General features: G+C 43.9%; 2 protein-coding genes across 3 annotated transcripts in view; one reads left to right on the forward strand and one right to left on the reverse strand.

Moving 5' to 3' along the window:
- stab2 (stabilin 2) overlaps positions 1–749 on the forward strand; it is a 35,379-nt gene extending 34,630 nt beyond the window's left edge. The window contains exon 67 of the mRNA XM_042298011.1: positions 130–749. Within this exon, the coding sequence (XP_042153945.1) occupies positions 130–189 (60 nt within the window). The 3' untranslated portion in view covers positions 190–749. The remainder of the gene's footprint in view (positions 1–129) is intronic.
- On the reverse strand, positions 666–20,312 carry LOC112214286 (lipase maturation factor 2). 2 transcript variants are annotated; one of them, XM_024372931.2, is made up of 14 exons: positions 20,205–20,312; positions 14,370–14,635; positions 14,234–14,262; positions 11,752–11,945; positions 9,921–10,099; positions 9,338–9,476; positions 8,687–8,809; positions 7,151–7,256; positions 5,273–5,369; positions 4,957–5,130; positions 4,589–4,757; positions 4,042–4,153; positions 3,657–3,765; positions 666–3,331 (listed from the first exon to the last, which is right to left on the reverse strand). In XM_024372931.2, the coding sequence occupies exons 2-14, from the start codon at positions 14,484–14,486 to the stop codon at positions 3,008–3,010; spliced, it is 1,872 nt and encodes a 623-aa protein (XP_024228699.1). In that variant the 5' UTR covers positions 14,487–14,635; positions 20,205–20,312; the 3' UTR covers positions 666–3,007. The 2 variants fall into 2 exon arrangements, with proteins under 2 accessions (XP_024228699.1, XP_024228697.1); XM_024372929.2 differs by lacking the exon at positions 20,205–20,312 and adding an exon at positions 17,516–17,717.
- Positions 20,313–21,067: the final 755 nt, after the last annotated feature.

Genomic DNA, 21,067 nt, shown 5'->3' on the forward strand with positions numbered 1-21,067 from the left:
ACTTGTATACCAACCACCGTCGAGAAAATGTGTGTATGAATATGAATGCCATTGAACAATTCATGGTGAAGTAGCCCCTTTGCTCTAGGGGTGATACCATAACTCCAGATGACATATGTGTTTTAACAGGAGGAGGACAAACACCAGGTGGTAGAGGGTGGCCCGTATGACCTGCTCCAGGACTGCTGAGAGGGGCACACACACGTCACAGTCCTCACTCTCCCTCTGATAAAGCTGTGAGGAGTGCTGCTACATGTTGTTCACATGTTGACCAGTGGAGGGCAGCACTGTGGGACTACTAAGAGCACAATTCCATCTGAACTTCAGCACTACAGAAATGTTTTCCGATTCCACCGACATATGAAGCATTTACCATGAAGGCGGGAACATTGCCGTTGAATTTAAATAGCGCTAAACTTCCACGGCACAGCTTGAATCGAGCCCGAAGACTATCCTCCCCAGACAGAGTTGGACAGTGCCCTAGGAAGGACAAACAGGGCTCAGGCTCCCACAAAACAACCTCACTATGGACTCATTCTCAGTGCCTTGTCTAGTAATGTGACCAGTCTTCCTGTGGCATAATCGTGAAATAAATATTATACAGATTTTTTGGGGGGGGGGTTAATTCATCTACAAAATAAGTATTTTAAGTCTCTGTCAAAAGGTTTACCCACAATTTCAAATCTTTAATAGTATGAAACGAAGATAACCAGATGCAACCGTCTTTGTTGATAAAACATTTGAAGCAATGCTTGAGCAAATCTTTCCATTCATCCAACCAACACACTCAAGAAAACCTTTAACCACACAGCCAAATATACATATCAACCGAACTCTCAATGTCAAATTATAAAGCAAAGCATAAGGGTGAAGGGCTCTGGCGTTAGGATCTCGCCCCATAAGCATGAATGAGTCTGGCTCTGGCGTTAGGATCTCGCCCCATAAGCATGAATGAGTCTGGCTCTGGCGTTAGGATCTCGCCCCATAAGCATGAATGAGTCTGGCTCTGGCGTTAGGATCTCGCCCCATAAGCATGGGTTTACAGGTCTGAACTCTGGGGCACGGTTGCCTACTGAGGGCTCTGGCGTTAGGATCTCGCCCCATAAGCATGGGTTTACAGGTCTGAACTCTGGGGCACGGTTGCCTACTGAGGACTCTGGCGTTAGGATCTCGCCCCATAAGCATGGGTTTACAGGTCTGAACTCTGGGGCACGGTTGCCTACTGAGGACTCTGGCGTTAGGATCTCGCCCCATAAGCATGGGTTTACAGGTCTGAACTCTGGGGCACGGTTGCCTACTGAGGACTCTGCAGGTCAGTGAGTCAAGGCCACTTGGAGTGGCTGCCACAAAGGTGGCATTGGTAGAAGGGTGTGATAACATAAGCAGAGGGGGACAAATTCTTGGGGTTCCCTCTGTGATAGACAGCAAAGAGCAGTGCTTATGGAGATACTCCTGTAAGTGGGCACGTCGTCTATAAATGAAAATATATGTAAAAACGAAGTGCCCACCTTTCCCCCAGGAGTTTCTTCATAGGAGGGGACCCCAGGGATTCACCCCCACGACATCTACCAGCCTTCCAACCATTACTAAGTGTCAACACAGCCACTCAGGAGCCGACCCTATAACCCCATACTTAAATTGGTGAGATCCTTACCAGAGAGCCACTGGCTCTTTCACACTGTACATTTGTCATGAATAAAATGCAGAAACAAAGAGCACCACATATTGGTCATTGGTCTCTGTTCCTATAGAAACTATCAGCCCAGGTCCAATCACTAAAATAACTGAACCCACAAATCTAAAAACGGGGTTTGAAGCTCCAAGTCACAGTCCCTTTTTAGTTGTTGACCTTTAACATAACATGCAGACCTCTTAGTTTACCTGGTATTGACAAGCACACCGTTTCAACTAGATTTGACAAGATCGAAAGTCTCGTTTCTGACGAGCACTGAACGTTTGTCTTTTTCCATCTGTAGTTTGTCAAATCTAAGTGTTCGGTTTCAATATACAGCTAAGATTTTTTATATATATATATTTTTTAACACGGACCAGTAAAAAGGACCTTTACATTTTAATCACACAATCTGTACCGCCTCAGCGATAGACTGAATAGCGCCCTAGGGCTTGGAATTTCTCCTTAAGAGCCCAGTCATTTTGCAGCAGTGCTTTAACCTAATACACTAAGCTTAAGTAATACTACGTCTCAAATATACACAGATGTGGAATATAATATTTCTTAGGAGCAGTTATGCATTTAAGCTGTTAAAAAAATAAATGTGACCAAAGGGCTTTTGACGTTAGAAATCTGTGGTTTGCTGTTCAAAGGCAAAAGGTTTAGCAGGACAAAGCTTTCAGAATACAGTATTCTTGACGATGTCGCTATACAGTTTCTCGTGGTCGGGATAGAGGGCCCGGGTATAGATATCATTACATGGAATCACTTGACAACTTCAAATTTTAAAAAAGGTCTGATGCGGTCCATGAAAGGGTTCACTGAGGTACAATAACTGCACCCAGCCTGAATATCATATTAAAGATATAGCACAAGATTAAAACTGTTGGACAACAACCGTTAAAATGGATGAATGCATTCCCAGAATTCAGATAAAGTGTTCCCTGAAGAACAGATGGCAAAGCTCAAAAACAGCTCATAACAAAGCACCCCTGTACTGTGATGCCAGGGACTCGCCCGTAGGCATGTCTGAAGACTCATCCGTAGGTGGACCTGAGAATATGGTGACGGAAGGAGACAGAGAAAATAGATGCTTTTGCTTGTGTATGTGCAATATATGGGTGTGAGTGAGTGAGTGAGTGAGTGAGAGATGAGAACTGACTGAATACAAGGCCACGGTGGTGGTCTCCGAGTCACAGAGCTGGTCGGATTGGTAGTTACTGTAGAAACACCTGAGATTTACATGTAGGTAACACCCCTTCTCTCCGCCCTCCATCCCGAGACAAGGGGCAACAACAAGAACGTAACAGGAAGTCCCACGGCAGCAGTCCCACATCACTTCCTCTTCTTAGGGCTCTTGTCAGCTTCCCGTCTACTCTCCTCAGAATTCTCCCTCCCTGCTTTGAGACTGGAGGCTGAGGCATTTTTCGCTGCTGGCTGGGCCTTCGCCTTCTTGGCCTTGGGTTCGGCCGGAGTGGGTTTAGCCTTTCGGCCCCCCAGGACCCCGGAGAGCAGGGTTTTGAAGAGCCAGATGGTGGCGACAGTGGCCAGGAGGGACCAGAGCACCAGGTGGCCGGGTAGAGTCTGAACGTGGCCCCGTACCTGCTTCAGAGCCTGGGCCAGAGGAGAGTCAGGACTGGGCTGAATCGGGAATGTCTCCTGCACACAAAGTTAATATGTAAGCACATGTACATACATAACAAAGACACGTAAGAGTGTGTGTTGTTGGTATGCGTGTCTGAGAAATCAGACTTGGTACACCTGGCCATATAGCACACACTAGTACGCACCACACACACACACACACACACACACACACACACACACACACACACACACAAAAGCAAAGGGGAGCGTGAATTCCATATAGCCAATACAGCACCACATCTGGAGTTGGAGGGGCAATCACCACAAGCCACAGTACTGATATTATTAGCACAACAAAGTTACAACGTAACCCAGTTGAGCAAAAAGGCTTAGCTACCTTGAGTCCGTGCTGGTTGAGTTTGCCCTCTAGGGTAGCGTCACCCAGCTGCACTGCAGGATAGAACTCCTCTGAATAGTCTCTCCTCCACCACTCTTTAGGACCAGACCTGACAGGGAAGACAACCAATACACCACTCGTTACCATAGGAACATTTTATTTGTGTCTGGTTGAATCGAGTGGCTTCATCGAATTCTGACGATTAGAATACTGTACATTTTGTGGGCATTTTATGAATAACATCACTTAATATAGTGAATATTTAAGTTCACTTGTATATCTTAACTGATTTTATGAATGAATAATCTAAGGAATTCATGGGTTAACCATTAGCACTCTCTCCCCAGTACACCCACTGCTGAAGTGGAAGCCGTAGGCTGCTCACCAGTCCTGTGCGGTCTGGGTGAACCAGTACCGGTAGAGGCTGGCTCGGAGGTAGACCGGGGGGGCCTGGCTGAATGGGTATTGGGCTGAGTCTGTCTGGATCAGTCTCACCACTGGGACACAGGGAGAGATAGAGTGTCATGTGTGAGAAACAGAGTGCAGCATGCAGGCGAGTGGTCATCTGAGTGTTGCTGATATTTCTCCTTTGTTGGAAGGTCAATGAGTGAGTAAATCACGCCCACCTCACACTGACTAGCAGTTTTACATGACAGGCGCATACAAGTGAATTTCTGGGCCCGTATTCATAAAGCGTCTCAGAGTAGGAGTGCTGATCTAGGATAAGTTTTGCCTTTAAGATCATAATCAATAAGATGACATAGACAGGAGGGGGAGCTGATCCTAGAAAAGGCCACAGGCCTAAAAACACCCATCAAGAGCCAAAATAAAAGTAGTCTGCCAGATGCAAACTGCGCTTTCCTCATATTAACGTCTGTGCTCTACACTTTAATTGAAAAATAGAAGTCATTATCACAGAGTGCAGTACATACCATCCTTATTGCCCTGCAGTAGACAGTGCACTAGGCTTGTGAACCAGGGGCTCTGATCGGCCAGTCCCTGGGCTGCCTGGCTCATCTGCCAGTCTAACCGTGGCTGGTGGGGGGCCACCACTGGAGGGGCCACGCCCACATTTCCCGGCTTGTACATGAACTCTATCTCCTAGGAGGGCCAATTGGGAAAGGTGCATTGAAACACGATACACCTTTCGCAGAACTATATAAGATTGTTTTACTTTATAAAAGTCAAGTAGTTGAGGAAGATCATGTGATTGAGGACATTCCATGTCTAATATTGTGAAATCTGAGAAAAAACAAAACCTTTTCAGCCAAAACTATTATTTTGGTCCCCGCTCTCTTACCGTCCAGGTATTCTTGTCCATGCTGCCCTCGAGGACGACCTCTGACCTCCCGTCCACCCTGCTATCCAGGCTGTAGGCACTGACCAGTCTATAGCGCTCCACTAGGCTGTAGGCCTGTCTCACCTCCGGGAGGATCTTACTGCTGTACACCTGCTCCATGGACGAGTAGGGCACCTGGGGACCATGACCAATCAGAGAGAATCTTATAAACAGTGCTAACTACTAGACCAATAGTAACTCCAACAGACCAATTAGGTAGATTTATGCTGTCTTCATTAAAATGATTCACAATCAGAAGGCTCCCTGTGTGACTCACCACACTGATAGCAAACACGGCGACTGCAGCAGAGACAATGACAGCCCATTGGACAAGACCCCAGAGCTTCCAGAGACACCCTCTAACACACACACACCTGGGGGGAGGAAACACAGATCTGAGATCAGTGGACATTAAACTCAAAACAAGGATGACGCACGCTGCAACGGGGCAGACCACTGTTCTGGGGTCGGCAAATGCAGTGGAACTAGATCTACAGTTGAAGTCAGAAATTTACATAGCCAAATACATTTAAACTCAGTTTTTCACAATTCCTGACATTTAATCCCAATGTCCTGTCTCAGGTCAGTTAGGATCACCACTTTATTTTAAGAATGTGAAATATCAGAATAATAGTAGAGAGAATGATTTCTTTCATCACATTCCCAGTGGGTCAGAAGTTTACATAGACTCCATTAGTATTTGGTAGCATTTCCTTTAAATTGTTTAACTTGGGTCAAATGTTTTGGGTAGCCTTCCACAATAAGTTGGGTGAATTTTGGCCCATTCCTCCTGATAGAGCTGGTGTAACTGAGTCAGGTTTGTAGGCCTCCTTGCTCGCACACGCTTTTTCAGTTCTGCCCATAAATGTTCTATAGGCTTGAGTTCAGGGCTTTGTGATGGCCACTCCAATACCTTGACTTTGTCCTTAAGCCATTTTGCCACAACTTTGGAAGTATGCTTGGGGTCATTGTCCATTTGCGACCAAGCTTTAACTTCCTGACTGATTTCTTGAGATGTTGCTTCAATATCCACATAATTTTCCTACCTCATGAAGCCATCTATTTTGTGAAGTACACCAGTCCCTCCTGCAGCAAAGCACCCCCACAACATGATGCTGCCACCCCCGTGCTTCACGGTTGGGACGGTGTTCTTCGGCTTGCAAGCCTCCCTCTTTGTCCTCCGAACATAACAATGGTCATTATGACCAAACAGTTATATTTTTGTTTCATCAGACCAGAGGACATTTCTCCAAAAAGTATGATCTTTGTCCCCATATGAAGTTGCAAACTGTAGTCTGGCTTTTTAATGGCTGTTTTGGAGCAGTGGCTTCTTCTTTGCTGAGTGACCTTTCAGGTTATGTCGATACAGGACTTGTTTTACTGTAGATATAGATGCTTTTGTACCTGTTTCCTCCAGCATCTTCACATCTCCTTTGCTGTTGTTCTGGGATTGATTTACACTTATAGCACCAAAGTACGTTAATCTTTAGGAGACAAAACGCGTCTCCTTCCTGAGCGGTGTGACAGCTATGTGGTCCTATGGTGTTTATACTTGCGTACTATTCTTTGTACAGATGAACATGGTACCTTCAGGCGTTTGGAAATTGCTCCCAAGCATGAACCAGACTTGTGGAGGTCTACAATTTATTTTCTGAGGTCTTGGCTGATTTGTTTTGATTTTCCCATGATGTCAAGCAAAGAGGCACCGAGTTGGAAGGTAGGCCTTGAAATGCATCGACAGGTTCACCTCCAATTGACTCAAATGATGTCAATTAGCCTATCAGAAGCTTCTAAAGCCATGGCATCATTTTCTGGAATTTTCCAAGCTGTTTAAAGGCACAGTCAACTTAGTGTATGTAAACTTCTGACCCACTGGAATTGTGATACAGTGAATTATAAGTGAAATAACCTGTCTGGAAAAAATTGTTGGAAAAATAACTTGTGTCATACACAAAGTAGATGTCCTAACCGACTTGCCAAAACTATAGTTTGTTAACAAGAAATGTGTGGAGTGGTTGAAAAACTAGATTTAATGACTCCAACATAAGTGCATGTAAACTTCTGACATCAACTGTATTTCACAATTGAAAAACTCCTGGTCCTAAGATTTACCATCTTTGAATCGCAAACTTTATTACAGATACAGCCTACTCACCCAAGCATGGCTGCCACCACCTCCCAGGTGAGAGAGAGGACTCCTACCCAGATAGTGGGTCCTGTCACAAGCTTCAACCAATTGCCAAACTGCTGCTGGGTGAAGGCTACAAAACAGGACAAATACATGAAACAAAATCACTTAACTATTAACGTAACAATGTATTGTCAACGATTGACATCCATCAGGAAATAAAATAAAGCAACACTACAGAGTCACTAGGTATACAGTAATATAGGTATACAGTAATATATAGATGATAACCTACAGAGTCACAAGGTATACAGTAATATATAGATGTTAACCTACAGAGTCACTAGGTATACAGTAATATATAGATGTTAACCTACAGAGTCACTAGGTATACAGTAATATATAGATGTTAACCTACAGAGTCACTAGGTATACAGTATTACAGTGCCTTCGGAAAGTCTTCAAACCCCTTGACCTTTTCCTTATTTTGTTACATTGCAGCCTTATTCTAAAATGGATTAACTATACCTCATAATGACAAAGCGAAAAAGGTTATATATTTATTTGCGGTATTAAAAGTAAACAAACAGAAATACCTTATTTAGGTAAGTATTCAGACCCTTTGCTATGAGACTCGAAATTGAGTTCAGGTGCATCCTGTTTCCATTGATCATCCTTGAGCTGTTTCTACAACTTTGGAGTCCACCTGTGGTAAATTCAAATTATTTGGAAAGGCACACACACCTGTCTATATAATGTCCCACAGTTGACAGTGCATGTCAGAGCAAAAACCAAGCCATGAGGTCAAAGGAATTAGAGCTCCAAGACAGGATTGTGTCGAAGCACAGATCTGGGAAGGGCTCCAAAAAATGTCTACAGCATTGAAGGTCCCCAAGAACACAGTGGCCTCCATCATTCTTAAATGGAAGAAGTTTGGAACCAACATTACTCTTCCTAGAGCTGGCCCCCCAGCCAAACTGAGCAATCGGGGGAGAAGGGCCTTTGTCAGGGAGGTGACCAAGAACCAGATGGTCACTCAGAGAGCTCCAGAGTTCATCTGTGGAGATGGGAGAACCTTCCAGAAGGACAACCATCTCTGCAGCACTCCACCAATCAGGCATTTATGGTAGTGGCCGCAGTAAAAGGCACATGACAGCCTGCTTGGAGTTTGCCAAAAGGCACCTAAAGACTCTCAGATCATGAGAAACAAGATTATCTGGTCTGATGAAACCAAGATTAAACTCTTTGGCCTGAAGCATGGTGGTAGCAGCATCATGCTGTGGGGATGTTTTTCAGTGGCAGGGACTTGGAGACTAGTCAGGATAGAGGCAAATATGAACAGAGCAAATTGCTGAGAGATTGTTGATAAAAACCTACTTATGTAAATGTGATTTAAATTTTATACATTTGCAAAAAAAATCTTAACCTGTTTTTGCTTTGTCATTATTGGATAGTGTGTAGATTTTTTTTTAAATTGCTCAATCAATTTTAAAATAAGGCTGTAACGTAACAAAATGTGGAAAAAGTCAAGGGGATTGAATACCAAATGCACTGTTAACCTACCGGTTTTAGAGGTCATGGTCTTGGCCTCCCAGTTCATTTCCAGTGTGAAGAGCACTTTAGTGCCATAGATGATGGAGGCAAATAAAGCCAGCAACACCAATGACATTATGGTTTGGTGCCAGGCTGCAAAAAAAAAAACTTAATTCGATTAGGTACTCTTAGTATCACAGAGTCCATCATTTGTTGTTGTCCAGCTACTAAAAATGTATTTCGTAAGTTACGTTAAGGGGTTACCCTTTTAGGACATTAGGGATGTTAACTGTAGATAAACAAAATACATCACAGAAGTACTTAAACAGGATAACACCTGACAGATCAGACCACTCTGCCTGAGAATAAAACAATGACCCCCCTCCCCCTCCCTGCCATAAAGACTCAGGGACACCCATCGGAACTGAACCAGTGTTTTGCTGGCATGCACTCAGCAATGCACCCCTCACTGTGCTGGCCAACTGGCAAGGCAGAATAGGGAAAAAAAAGGAAGCTGATCATTACTGTAACAGCCTTTGTATTTTATAGTAACTTCCACCAGCTTAAAACACCATACTGGGTGTGTATAATGCTGTTTTTGGGAGAAAGCTGGCCTGAACGTCTACTCTGGTGTTAAATGTGAGATGTGAGAGTTGCATAAGAAGAGAAGTGAGGTCATACTCTTGGTTCTCTTCTTCTTGCCGTGGCCCAGCCAGTAGCTGATATGGTCGTCGTCCAACAGGGAGAAAGTCAGAGCCAGGGAGAGGAAGGGGAGGAATCCATAGTTCCCCACGAACATTAACTTCACCTGGTACACTGCCTGGTTATCAGTTACAGAGAGAAGTAGGTAGGTATAGTTAGATAAAGGCATCGTGAAAATTACATGTGTGGGGTCGCAATCCTGCAACACTCAAATTCCCCTTAGACATGTGTATAGTTAGGGGTCATTCATTCACCATCAAGTATACAAATGTCACACAAATGACACACACACGTCTAGAGCCTTCTAGCAGCAGTCTGGCGATTCCCTGGATGATAACAGACTAGACAAATTGTACTGTAGGTAGGCATTTTTCTGAACCTCTCCTCTCTCAGCCAGACCTCAACACTTGATAGCGATTTAGGCGGCGAGAGGAAACATTGAAAACAAACTGGAAGCCTGTATATCAGTGTGTTCAATTCTTTCTTAGACATTTTACATGCTCATGTTTAGCAGCTGCTGGTGTAACCACACACACACACACACACACACACACACACACACCTGAATGTAGAAGGCTGCCAGTCTGAGGTGGCGGATGGGGGCGAAGTAGAGGGGGGGCACAGCGATCTCGGTCACCAACAGACCGACAGTCCCCAGCTTCAGGTACCAGTCTGGCAGCTGCTGGATGAACCAGGACCAGGGCAGGGGGATGCCCTGGGCCTCAAACATGTGTTTCACCGCTGGGAAGAGGGAGGGGTTTGATGGGGTGACAGAGGGGAGGGAGGATATGAGACATGGATGAGTAAAGATTGACCCATAACACTGCACCTCGCACCTTTTTTCACGTTTTTAAATCGCTGACACTTTTCCTGAACTGCGACTGATGTGTAGTGAGGCTCCAGGCTTCATCATTACCATCATGGAAGTTAATGAGAATACTGCCGCTGGGTGAGGTACACACCCCTTACATGATGCACACTGTACAATCATAGCCAAGCACACGCACTCCTTCCCCATTGCCTTTATTAATAAATCTACAAGCATGAGTAATGTTATCATTGCTCAACCAGTCTTCACATTACTTGTACCATTGAACAAAGACTCCCAATTAGTTGCGGTCCAGAAGCTGTTGGGACACTGGCCTGACATTGGAATCAGGAGTCCCAATTTCAGCCCAACAGACTCCCATTTAGTTGCAGTCCCGAAGATACACTAAACAAAAATATAAACGCAATGTAAAGTGGGTCCCATGTTTCATGAGCTGAAATAAAAAGATCCCATACATTTTCCATACACACAAAATGCTTTTCTACCAAATTTTGACACAAATTTGTTTACATCCCTGTTAGTGAGCATTTCTCCTTTGCCAAGATAATCCATCCACTTGACCGGTGGCACATCAAGAAGCTAACTAAACAGTATGATTACACAGGTGCACCTTGTGCTGGGCACAAGAAACAACCACACACAAAAAAAGTCCACCAGAGCCATTGCTAGAGCCGCCCACCAGAGCCATCGCTGATTGAATGTTAATTTCTCTACCATAAGGTCATAATGTCATTTTAGAGAATTTGTCAGTACTCCATCCGGCCTCACAACCCGCAGACCACGTGTAACCACGCCGGCCCAGGACCTCCACATCCGGCTTCTTCACCTACGGGATCGTGTGAGACCAGCCACCCGGACAGCTGATGAAAATGAGGAGTATTTCTGTCTGTAATATTTTTATTTTACCTTTATATAACCAGGTAGGCTAGTTGAGAACAAGTTCTCATTTACAACTGCGACCTGGCCAAGATAAAGCATAGCAGTGTGAACAGACAACACAGAGTTACACATGGAGTACACAATTAACAAGTCAATAACACAGTAGAAAATAAAAAAAAGTCTATATACATTGTGTGCAAAAGGCATGAGGAGGTAGGCGAATAATTACAATTTTACAGATTAACACTGGAGTGATAAATGATCAGATGGTCATGTGCAGGTAGAGATATAGGTGTGCGAAAGAGCAGAAAAGTAAATAAATAAAAACAGTATGGGGATGAGGTAGGTAAATTGGGTGGGCTATTTACCGATGGACTATGTACAGCTGCAGCGATCGGTTAGCTGCTCAGATAGCAGATGTTTAAAGTTGGTGAGGGAGATAAGTCTCCGACTTCAGCGATTTTTGCAAGCCCTTTTATGGGGAAAAACTCATTCTGACTGGCTGACTCATTGCGGAGTCATGTGCAATCCATAGATTAGGGCCTAATGAATTTATTTATTAAATCAACTGATTTCCATACATAAACTAACTCCGTAAAAATCATTGAAATTGTTGCGTTTATATTTTTGTTCAGTATACATTGAACAGTACAGTTTTGTGTCATAAGAGGTTCCCCTGTCTCACCGGTGAGCCCCCACCAGCTGGGGCAGTGGCTGGACAGCTTGGCGACACCGGAGCCAAAGGTGAGGCGGAACAGGAGCCAGCGCACCAGCCAGAAGGTCACGGCGTCATGCTGACGGAATGCCGAGCGCCACCGCAGGAGGTTGAGCGGTGCGACGAGCACGGTCAGGAAGCCCGCCTCCAACAGTAGACTGTCCCTATGGGAGGGAATCAAACAAGACATTAATAATCAAATACCGCTCTCCTTGGGAAAAAAAATCCCCAGTCCTCCTCACATCATAACTATGAATGTATAAGGCACTGAAATCACTCCAACAACCCAAAATCTCAGGTCTCAAAGAAATGACAAAGTTGCTAAATAAATACAATCAATAGATTACATTTCACTTGAAATTCCTGCACCAGGAGGCTACATGAAATTCCTGCACCAGGAGGCTACATGAAATTCCTGCACCAGGAGGCTACATGAAATTCCTGCACCAGGAGGCTACATGAAATTCCTGCACCAGGAGGCTACATGAAATTCCTGCACCAGGAGGCTACATGAAATTCCTGCACCAGAAGGCTACATGAAATTCCTACCAGAATGAAATTCCTGCTCCAGAAGGCTACCTGCTCCAGAAGGCTACATGAAATTCTTGCTCCAGAAGGCTACATTGCTCCAGAAGGCTACATGAAATTCTTGCTCCAGAAGGCTACATGAAATTCCTGCACCAGAAGGCTACATGAAATTCCTGCACCAGAAGGCTACATGAAATTCTTGCTCCAGAAGGCTACATGAAATTCCTGCTCCAGAAGGCTACATGAAATTCCTGCACCAGAAGGCTACATGAAATTCCTGCACCAGAAGGCTACATGAAATTCTTGCTCCAGAAGGCTACATGAAATTCCTGCTCCAGAAGGCTACATGAAATTCCTGCTCCAGAAGGCTACATGAAATTCCTGCTCCAGAAGGCTATATGAAATTCCTGCTCAAAACAGTGAAATACAGTACATATCACTGAGCTTCGAATCCAATGACACTGCCTTCCAGGGAATCAGTTAGCCTAGTAGAAGCAATGCCCATTAGAGCCAGAGGCACTGAGACAGCAAAACATACTGGTAGCTGTGCATCTTAAAACCGGTTGTAGGTTGCCATTCTCTTCATGCAGAACCAAATTGTGTGCGTTAGTGGATAGCCAGCTAACTATAAACAGTTCAGACACACCCACCCCTACTACTTATGAAAACACAACCAGGCAACTATTTATGATCTATTTACTACTCCATGCAACTGCTGGAGAAACCAAAGCCTTGCCCAGGCCCAGTCCTGGCCATTCTGACACCCTAGGCGAGACAAAAACAAATTCCGACCACCATATACCCCCACAAAACTAGAATAGTCCCTGTAAGCAAAATGACGTTGAAAATACATCTTTATCAGAGGTGGAAAAATTATACTTTTTAGGCCTTTGTTTGTCCTGATTCCTGTGACAAATACATTTTTTTAGGATATTGTGTTCGCTAACATGTCAGCGCATTTTTTTATTTGATCGGGCACCATTTAAGTTCAGCTGTTTGATTGGAGAAACGTGCATGATGTAAAAAGTGTCTGCCTCAATACATTTTCATAGCGTAGGCTAGATCTGCTATGTGATTTTTTTTTTGTTAGATGATTTTTTTTCCATAGACAGAAAGTTGATGGATGCATCTCTCCAACAGCACCCTGGAGAGGCACGCTGGGAATGGACAAAGCAAAATACGTTTGCACCCCTGCCTTTGACAAAGTGGACACTGCTTATCACAGGGTGTCATCAGAGCTCACCTAAAACTTCCATAAGCCGCTGGTTGAAAGAAACGGTCATTGTTTTTGGGAAGAATTATGTGAGGTTTTATGTGTTGTTTAAAAAAAGGTATGCCTTGGTCATTTTAACCCTTGTCAATCTACTGCCATAGGCAGCCGCCTAATCATGTCTAATGGGCAGCCCGGCACTGTCCTTATGCCATCTTGCTTTGCCACAACCAGATATTAGTAAATGTGTTGCAATTCTAGCACATCTCCAAGCTTAGCTAAAAGTCAATAACTCTAAAACCATATTACGTGTGATAAATGTCCTTCAATGCAAAGTCTGCTTACCTCTATAAAATATGCATGATGTCGAAGACTGATACATACGCACAAACACTTTCAACAACCGTTCTAGTCGCAAGATAGACAACCGGTGCGCTGTACGTTAGCTTGTAATATGTAAAACACAGAATTATGAGGAGTGAATAGTGAATTTGACTGGCAAATGGTTCCAAAAGCAGTTTCTTGTCTGACAGTGATGCTCTTGCAGTAAAACCCATGGCTGATAACAAAATGACATCACACAGACCCAGTAGACATTGTGTTCAGCAATAACACTTTAGTAAACAAATTTCTTTTTGTTTCAAAGTCTGAGCTTTGCAGCCTGTTACGCTCTATCAATTCAGCTCATATGAGAATTCAGAACAGATCACTTACCACTGAAAACGCAGAAAGTCTTGACCCACCTGTCAAGAGTAAATGATGTTGATTAATTTACTGTATTGTTAATTTACTGTACAGTATCTAACCAAACCAGTGGCAGACAGACAGACAACCACCCCCGCCCACCGACCTGACAGAGGGAGAGGTAGAGGGCCCAGAGGCAGAAGAACACCAGGCTGTCTCGGAGGGGCTCCAGTAGGGCTGCTCCCAGGGCCAAGAGCGCCCCCGCCAGGCAGAGCAGCTCCATTGCCTGCTGGGCGTCCAGGTCCAGACCCAGCCGGGGCCCCAGCCACAGCAGGGAGGGGTGGGCATGTATCTGCTCCAACACTGGCCTGGAGCCGTCCACACGGGGCTCCACCAGGCGCACAGGCAGGACCCCCTCATTGCCATAGAGACCTGGCCACCGAGACAAAGAGCAGGGATGGATAAACAAAACAGAGGGGGAGGGGGCGGTTGTGTTTATTGAGAATGGGGTTAATGTAGAGGTCATGTTCACATACTTAAAGTAAGTGGGTTTCAGGTACCCTGCTAAATAGTTCAAAGGTCATGTATGTGAAAACAATACACTTGTTTTATCTGTGCTGTCTGCCTATTCAGTCAAATGGAACATGTGGAGGAAAGGTGGAGCTTAGAAGCTTACATTGCTTATGGGTTGAGCCAAGATTGTGATCAACTGATTGGAATGTGGCATTAACGCGTGGAATAACTTTTTAATCAAAAAACTGAAAGCATACAGCTAGTTTTACTACAGTTAATTGGAATCTAGTGTATTTAGTGTACATTTGAGACGACAGGTGAAGCTGAGACCAGAAGTGCCACTACAACATACCTGGCACACAGAGTGGACCAACTGAAAGTATGCTCACATTTGGAATTAGAAGCAGAGAAATAAAGTAAAACACAAACACTAAATTGTGCAACGATGACTCATTCATGTTCAATGCATCTCATCTTGCCAGCACTTGTCAAATGAGATGTGTTATTTCAGTTAGTCACTTTACAGACTGGCAGCAGGTGGCCTATGGAGTGGATTGCAAGCAATGGACAATACAAAAATGTGTTTTGTATTGGATATTTGATTCTCTCATCAATAGCTATTGAAACAAGCATACCATGACTATGAAGATAATACTATCTAAATCAGGGGTGGATGGAGAAAAGTCCACACTTGAATTTTTCATAATAAGATTTCAATCTTCAATAGCTCTTACACAAAGCGTTCCATGACTATGAAAATGATCAATTCTATATTATAAACTCTGCGGTTTGAGCCCCGAATGCTGATTGGCTAAAAAGCCGTGGCATATCGGACCATATACAACAGGTATGACATTTTCTTTTACTATTCTAATTACATTGGTAACCAGTTTATAATAGCAATAAGGCACCTCAGGGGTTTGTGGTATATGGTCAATATACCACAGCAACTGGCTGTATCAAAGCACTCCGCATTGCGTCGTGCTTAAGAACAGCCCTTAGCCGTGGTATACAGGCTATATACCACACCTTCTCGGGACTTATTGCTTAAATCGGGGGAGGATGGACATGTTTGTTTGTGTAAAGAAAAGTACAAACACTACACCTTGTATTCCAAAACGCCTGAAACCAACATCAGCGGGGGTGTATGATGATTACAATTTGGCGGCGTCTAGTCAGAAATCCTGCCTGTTGGTTTCAGGCGTTTTGGAATACAAGGTGTAGCGTTTGCACCTTTCTTTACAATCGCAGTGAAATCCACGGAATGTTCCACACAAGAACAGCCGACGACAATACCGCACCGAATAAATGACGAGCTGTGAAGGATTCCAAGGGTAAATATCATCCACACACACACACACACACACACACAAAATGCTGAGTTGATTAGCAGGTGGACCTAATCACTACGTGAGTGAATGGGGTTGTCCATTAATCACCCTCCTCCCACCCCAACAACCTGTTATTTAACAGAAAGAAATATTGAAGACTAAACGTAAAAAACTCAAATCTATAGAAAAAAAAGAAATGTATCCATCCTCCCCCGATTATGAAATCATTTTCATAGTCATAGCGTGCTTTGTGTAAAAGCTATTGAAGAATTAAATCACCCTGGTAAAGAAAATCTAAATGTCTTTAAAAAGAACAAGTGGATTTTTGTCAATTCTCCCCCAATTCTGAATTGTTCATAATAGAATGTTTGGTTCAATAGCTATTGAGGAGACAAAACCGAATAGCAACCCAAGATTCAATATAAAAAATCTATTTTACCTTGGTACATTTCACATACAATTTGCATAATAAGATGGCTGCATGATAAAGTAAAGTGGTGTGATGACAGTGATGGCAAATCAGCATGACTACAAGTTCGTAATGAGACTGGGAAAACGTGAAAATGCTACTACAAGTCAGATCTATTGTATACTGTTTGGGGTCTGAGCCAAGCTCGAATACTGGATTGATGACGGGTTATTCTCAACGCACTCAGCGCTTGCAGGAAGCTTCAGTGTGCACATTCTGGGGGAAATCCTAACCCTCAGACAGACAGACACAGCCATAAAAAAAAGTATTTGTAAAGAAAACATCAACTTGCCCCAAGCAAATATCTAAACGGGCATCTGTCAAATAATGGCCAGTGCTGTCAAGACGTGGCCATAGCCTGTAAGGCCACATCACTTCTATTGCTGCCAATTTGCCTCACTCTCCTTTATAAAGCCAGCCTGCCCTAGCCTCATACGAACTTGTGAGCTCGCGAGATCAGGATGGTTTGTACCACCCTACATTCATGTTTGGTTCCCCTTACTAAGCGTAGTGCCATTCTATAACAAGTCATTCACCTAGACAACTAGTTAATGTTTATGAATAAATACGAACACAATGTAGATCTGTGTACGTAAAGTATCAAACAATAGTCTACTGAATATACACTCGAAAGACGTTCTCCTTTTCTAGGCCTAAGCTATAGTGATGGTGCAGGAGTTGTAACACTGTAGCAAAGGCAATGAACCTAGCTTAACACGTGGAAATTGTCATTAGGTCGCCCGATCAGTCCAACAACACAGGCTAGTTCAGAAAGTAGTCATTTCATCCCCAGTGTACTTAACCGATGCAACTACATTAGTCAGTACATTAGTACATTAATCAGTTAATCATCACAAGCGAAATATTTGGAAAAAAGTGGGAACCACCCGACTCAACAACGCAGAGCTGAATACCTTTCCATGATCACAGTCAACCAATAATAAGGTTCCTTCGATTGCAATTAATAAATAGATGTTAAATAGATAAATGTTGTTTTACCTGGTATCTGAACATAGAGGGATGCAAAAGCAAACATGTAAATAATTGCCATACTCCATAAAAACATATGACGCGGTAATCTGGTTTCCCCCATGTTTACGGCTTGGCGTTCCTGCTAAATATAAAACTATTTCCTACTTCTTTCAACACAGCGCGAACAAATAACCACTGCTGTGCAATTCATCCAGGACGGTAAAAAAAAAAAATAAGTGGATGGTGCAGAAGGCGTGGTTCTTCGTCTTCTTCTCTTCTGTGGAATTTATATCACTGTTGGCAACCACATTTAAACTGCATTACCGCCACCAACTGGACTGGAGTGTGGACCAGAGACAGCGAAGGTCTCTAAATCCTACCCAATAATCTCGTTTTCCTGGAAAGGAAATACATCATTAAATACTACATCCCCTGAAGATTTCCCCAGCAGTTCACTTAATCCTGGCTCTTCAGCCCCATTACACCTCAAATCTAATAACATTCGCTGCCTTTCTCTCACATATTTCTGCCACTGAAATAGAACATGTTCCACTGTCTCCGTCTCCTCCTGACATTGATCACACCTCCAAGTCTGATGTTTCGCCAGCACTTTCAATGTACTATTTAGCCTTGTGTGTCCCAGTCTCAGCTTTGTGACCACTTTCCTCCCTTCTGTCTCGGGCCAGGGAAGTGTCATTAGTCCTTTGTTGTGCAGCCAGAAGAGTTCAAGAAGCGATTAGTGAAGTAGAGCAGTGGTCCGTCAGGTGGGGCTTCAGGTTTTCAGTTGAGAAAACACAGACTGTGTTTTTTTCTAGAAAGAAGGTTGGGGAGGAAATATACTTGAAGCTGTATGGAAGGAATCTGGAGAGGGTGGGAGGGTTTTAGGTTCCTGGGGTCTGGTTTGACACTCGAATGACAAAATAAAATCCATCCAGTTAAAAGCCCTTCCTCCAACCCCCATATTATCCAGCATGTTATATAGTGCTTCTTTCAACATCATATCATAAGCCTTCTCTACATCAAAGAAAACGGCAACCACCACCTTCTTATTTGCCTTCCCTGAACCCACTTTGAACTGGTGACATCAGTCTTTTACTCTCCAGAAAGTAAGTCAGCCTTCCCGTTATCATCCTTTCCATAAGTTTACATACGTGAGATGTCAACACTATCGGCCTATAGCTTGAAGGACTGGTAGGGTCTTTCCCAGGTTTACGTATTAGCACCACTAGCGCCTCTTTCCAACTTCCTGGCAGCAGTTTCCCTTCCTGCCCCACCTTCTTGTAAAGGCCCAATACTTTCCCCATTGCAGCGTCACTGAGATGAGCCATCATGATGTAACACATCTCATCCTTCCCAGGGGATGTTACCCCAGCTTTAGTTAATGCTCTCTTCATCTCAGCCAACGTAAAAGGGCCATTCAATGTATCCCCCCACCATCTCTCTCTGATCCGTGACCCCCCGGATGCTCTCCGCTGACCCTCTCTCTCCCATGCTGCCTCTCTTCTGTCAGATTGTTTGAGCTGTGCATCATTCACAAATGCCTGGGTTAGCATCTCTGCCTTCTCCATATGCAGCAATCCCCCCACTTTTCAGCACAGAGAGATGCCAATCTATTCTGTCCCCACTCATCCTCTTAACCATCCGGCGCCAATAATCCCTCTTAGCTGTCCTAATGACCCTCCTTATACTGAATCCGGTGCTGGAAATTCTGGGACCTTTTCAACATTCTGAAAGCGCTGTTCCTACTCTTCACTCCACCAGGGGACTGCGTTACTCTTTCTCCCCCTGTACCCATAGGAATCACCTGCCTTGCAGCCCCTACTATTGTGCCTCTTAATCCATCAGTGACTGTTTCTATACCTGAATTAAGATCAACCTGAGACAACTCCTGTTCACTCAACTCCTGAAACGGACCCACTCTGCTTTACCAAATATCCATTTCCTACTGATTCTTCCTCCCTCAAACCTACAGTACACATGACAGGATAGTGATCACTACCCACTGTAGATTCCTCCAAAACCTCCCAACGACATCCGCCTGCCATTCAACTTGAGGTCAAAGTAAGATCCAGAGCAGATTCATTTCCAGTTACTGGGTCAATCCTGGTTCCCCGGCCGTCATTAAGACTCACAAGCTCTTTCTCATCCAGTATTCCCTCCAACACTAGTCAGTTTACATCAGTCCGTAGCCCTCCCCAGAGCATACTATGAGCATTAAAATCCCCACACCACATTACCCGTCTCCTATCTTGACCTTCTACATTCCCAAGGGACAGCAACTCCAATCTCTTACACACGTTGTGAAAGTTCACTATTACCATATTCCCCCCCTCCCTCCCAACCACAATGCTACCACTACATACTACTGTTCCACTCCCTCTCCCACACACCTATATGGGTTCCCTTGCTTTATAAAGGTAACACACCCTCCTCCTCCCCCTGCCATCATATCTCTATGGACTGCAACATAACCCTGTAATACAAAATCCAGAGTAGGTTTTAGCCATGTCTCCTGGAGATATGTCACATCAGGTTTGGCTGGTAACTCCTCAATAAACTGTTTGAACTCTTGACCATTAGCCATCAAACTTCTGGCATTCCATTGAAGGATTAACGCAATAATGCAAATTAACCAATACATGATTCCTGGCTGGAATCCACCTTTTTCCACTCCACCACTACACTCCGTCCCGTCCTCAACTCCTAACCTCCCTACCTTTCCATGCATCTCTGCTCGTCACAGCTCAGCGTTGCTCAACCACCTCCACCGGATTTCCCCTCCGTTTCGTTTATCTTCGTTGAAATCTATTAACTTAGCTATATTGAATAATCATTGTTTATCTATCCTAATTCACGAAATGTGGACAGCTTCTCAGCCCGGTGTGGTTTCTCACTTGCTATGGCCACAATAGAGCTCCACAGTGGAGGTGTCATCATACCCATAAAACCTAGCGGTCAAATAGGGAAATGGTTCCAATTGTTTTTCCACCATTCATTTTTCCCATAGGGAATTTTATAAATACTGAACAGTCACCTGGTCCTAAAGAGATTTACACGGTTATCAAAATGTCATGCCAGGGTAAGCCTACATGAAACACAGCTCTTATTCTGTGTGTTGGAACCATTTCTTTGTTTGACCGCTAGGTTTGATGGGTATTATGACTCAAACTGTGGTACTCTCTAGAGCTGCCATCTTGTAGTCCTAAAACTTGGAAATAAAAAAAGCCATCCCTATGGGAAAAATTAATGGGGAATGAACAGGGTTTTGGAAAACACACAGAAAATGGTCTGAGGTTAACACAGGCTTATGATATCTTATGTTTTGTTTTATGAGATAATAGCAGTCAATTAACATGACATTTATGATGCGTTTATCTGCGTGCCACGCACGCCCTTATGATACAATATCATTGAGTTGTATCTGTCCCACTTTGGCTTCTGTGAGTGCACGAGCACTGCCATTGAGGCCATCTATCTCCATTTTGAAGTAGTCAATGTACTTCTTCTACAAGTTGGTAAACGAACTGAAAGGGCCCTGTGTTGTTTGAACAGGTATAAAGCCTTGGTTGGCGATTTGCT

The sequence above is a fragment of the Oncorhynchus tshawytscha genome, linkage group LG15 (genome assembly GCF_018296145.1).
Source record: "Oncorhynchus tshawytscha isolate Ot180627B linkage group LG15, Otsh_v2.0, whole genome shotgun sequence".
Lineage (NCBI taxonomy): Eukaryota > Metazoa > Chordata > Actinopteri > Salmoniformes > Salmonidae > Oncorhynchus > Oncorhynchus tshawytscha.

Excerpts from the sequence above, each read along its gene's own strand:
- LOC112214286 (XM_024372929.2), bottom strand. The coding sequence starts at position 17,609 with ATGGGGGAAACCAGATTACCGCGTCATATGTTTTTATGGAGTATGGCA. Across the intron at positions 14,636-17,515 it reads CCTCTATGTTCAGATACCAG|GTCTCTATGGCAATGAGGGG; the intron begins GTAAAACAACAT and ends CTCGGTGGCCAG. Across the intron at positions 10,100-11,751 it reads CAGCTGGTGGGGGCTCACCG|CGGTGAAACACATGTTTGAG; the intron begins GTGAGACAGGGG and ends CCCTCTTCCCAG.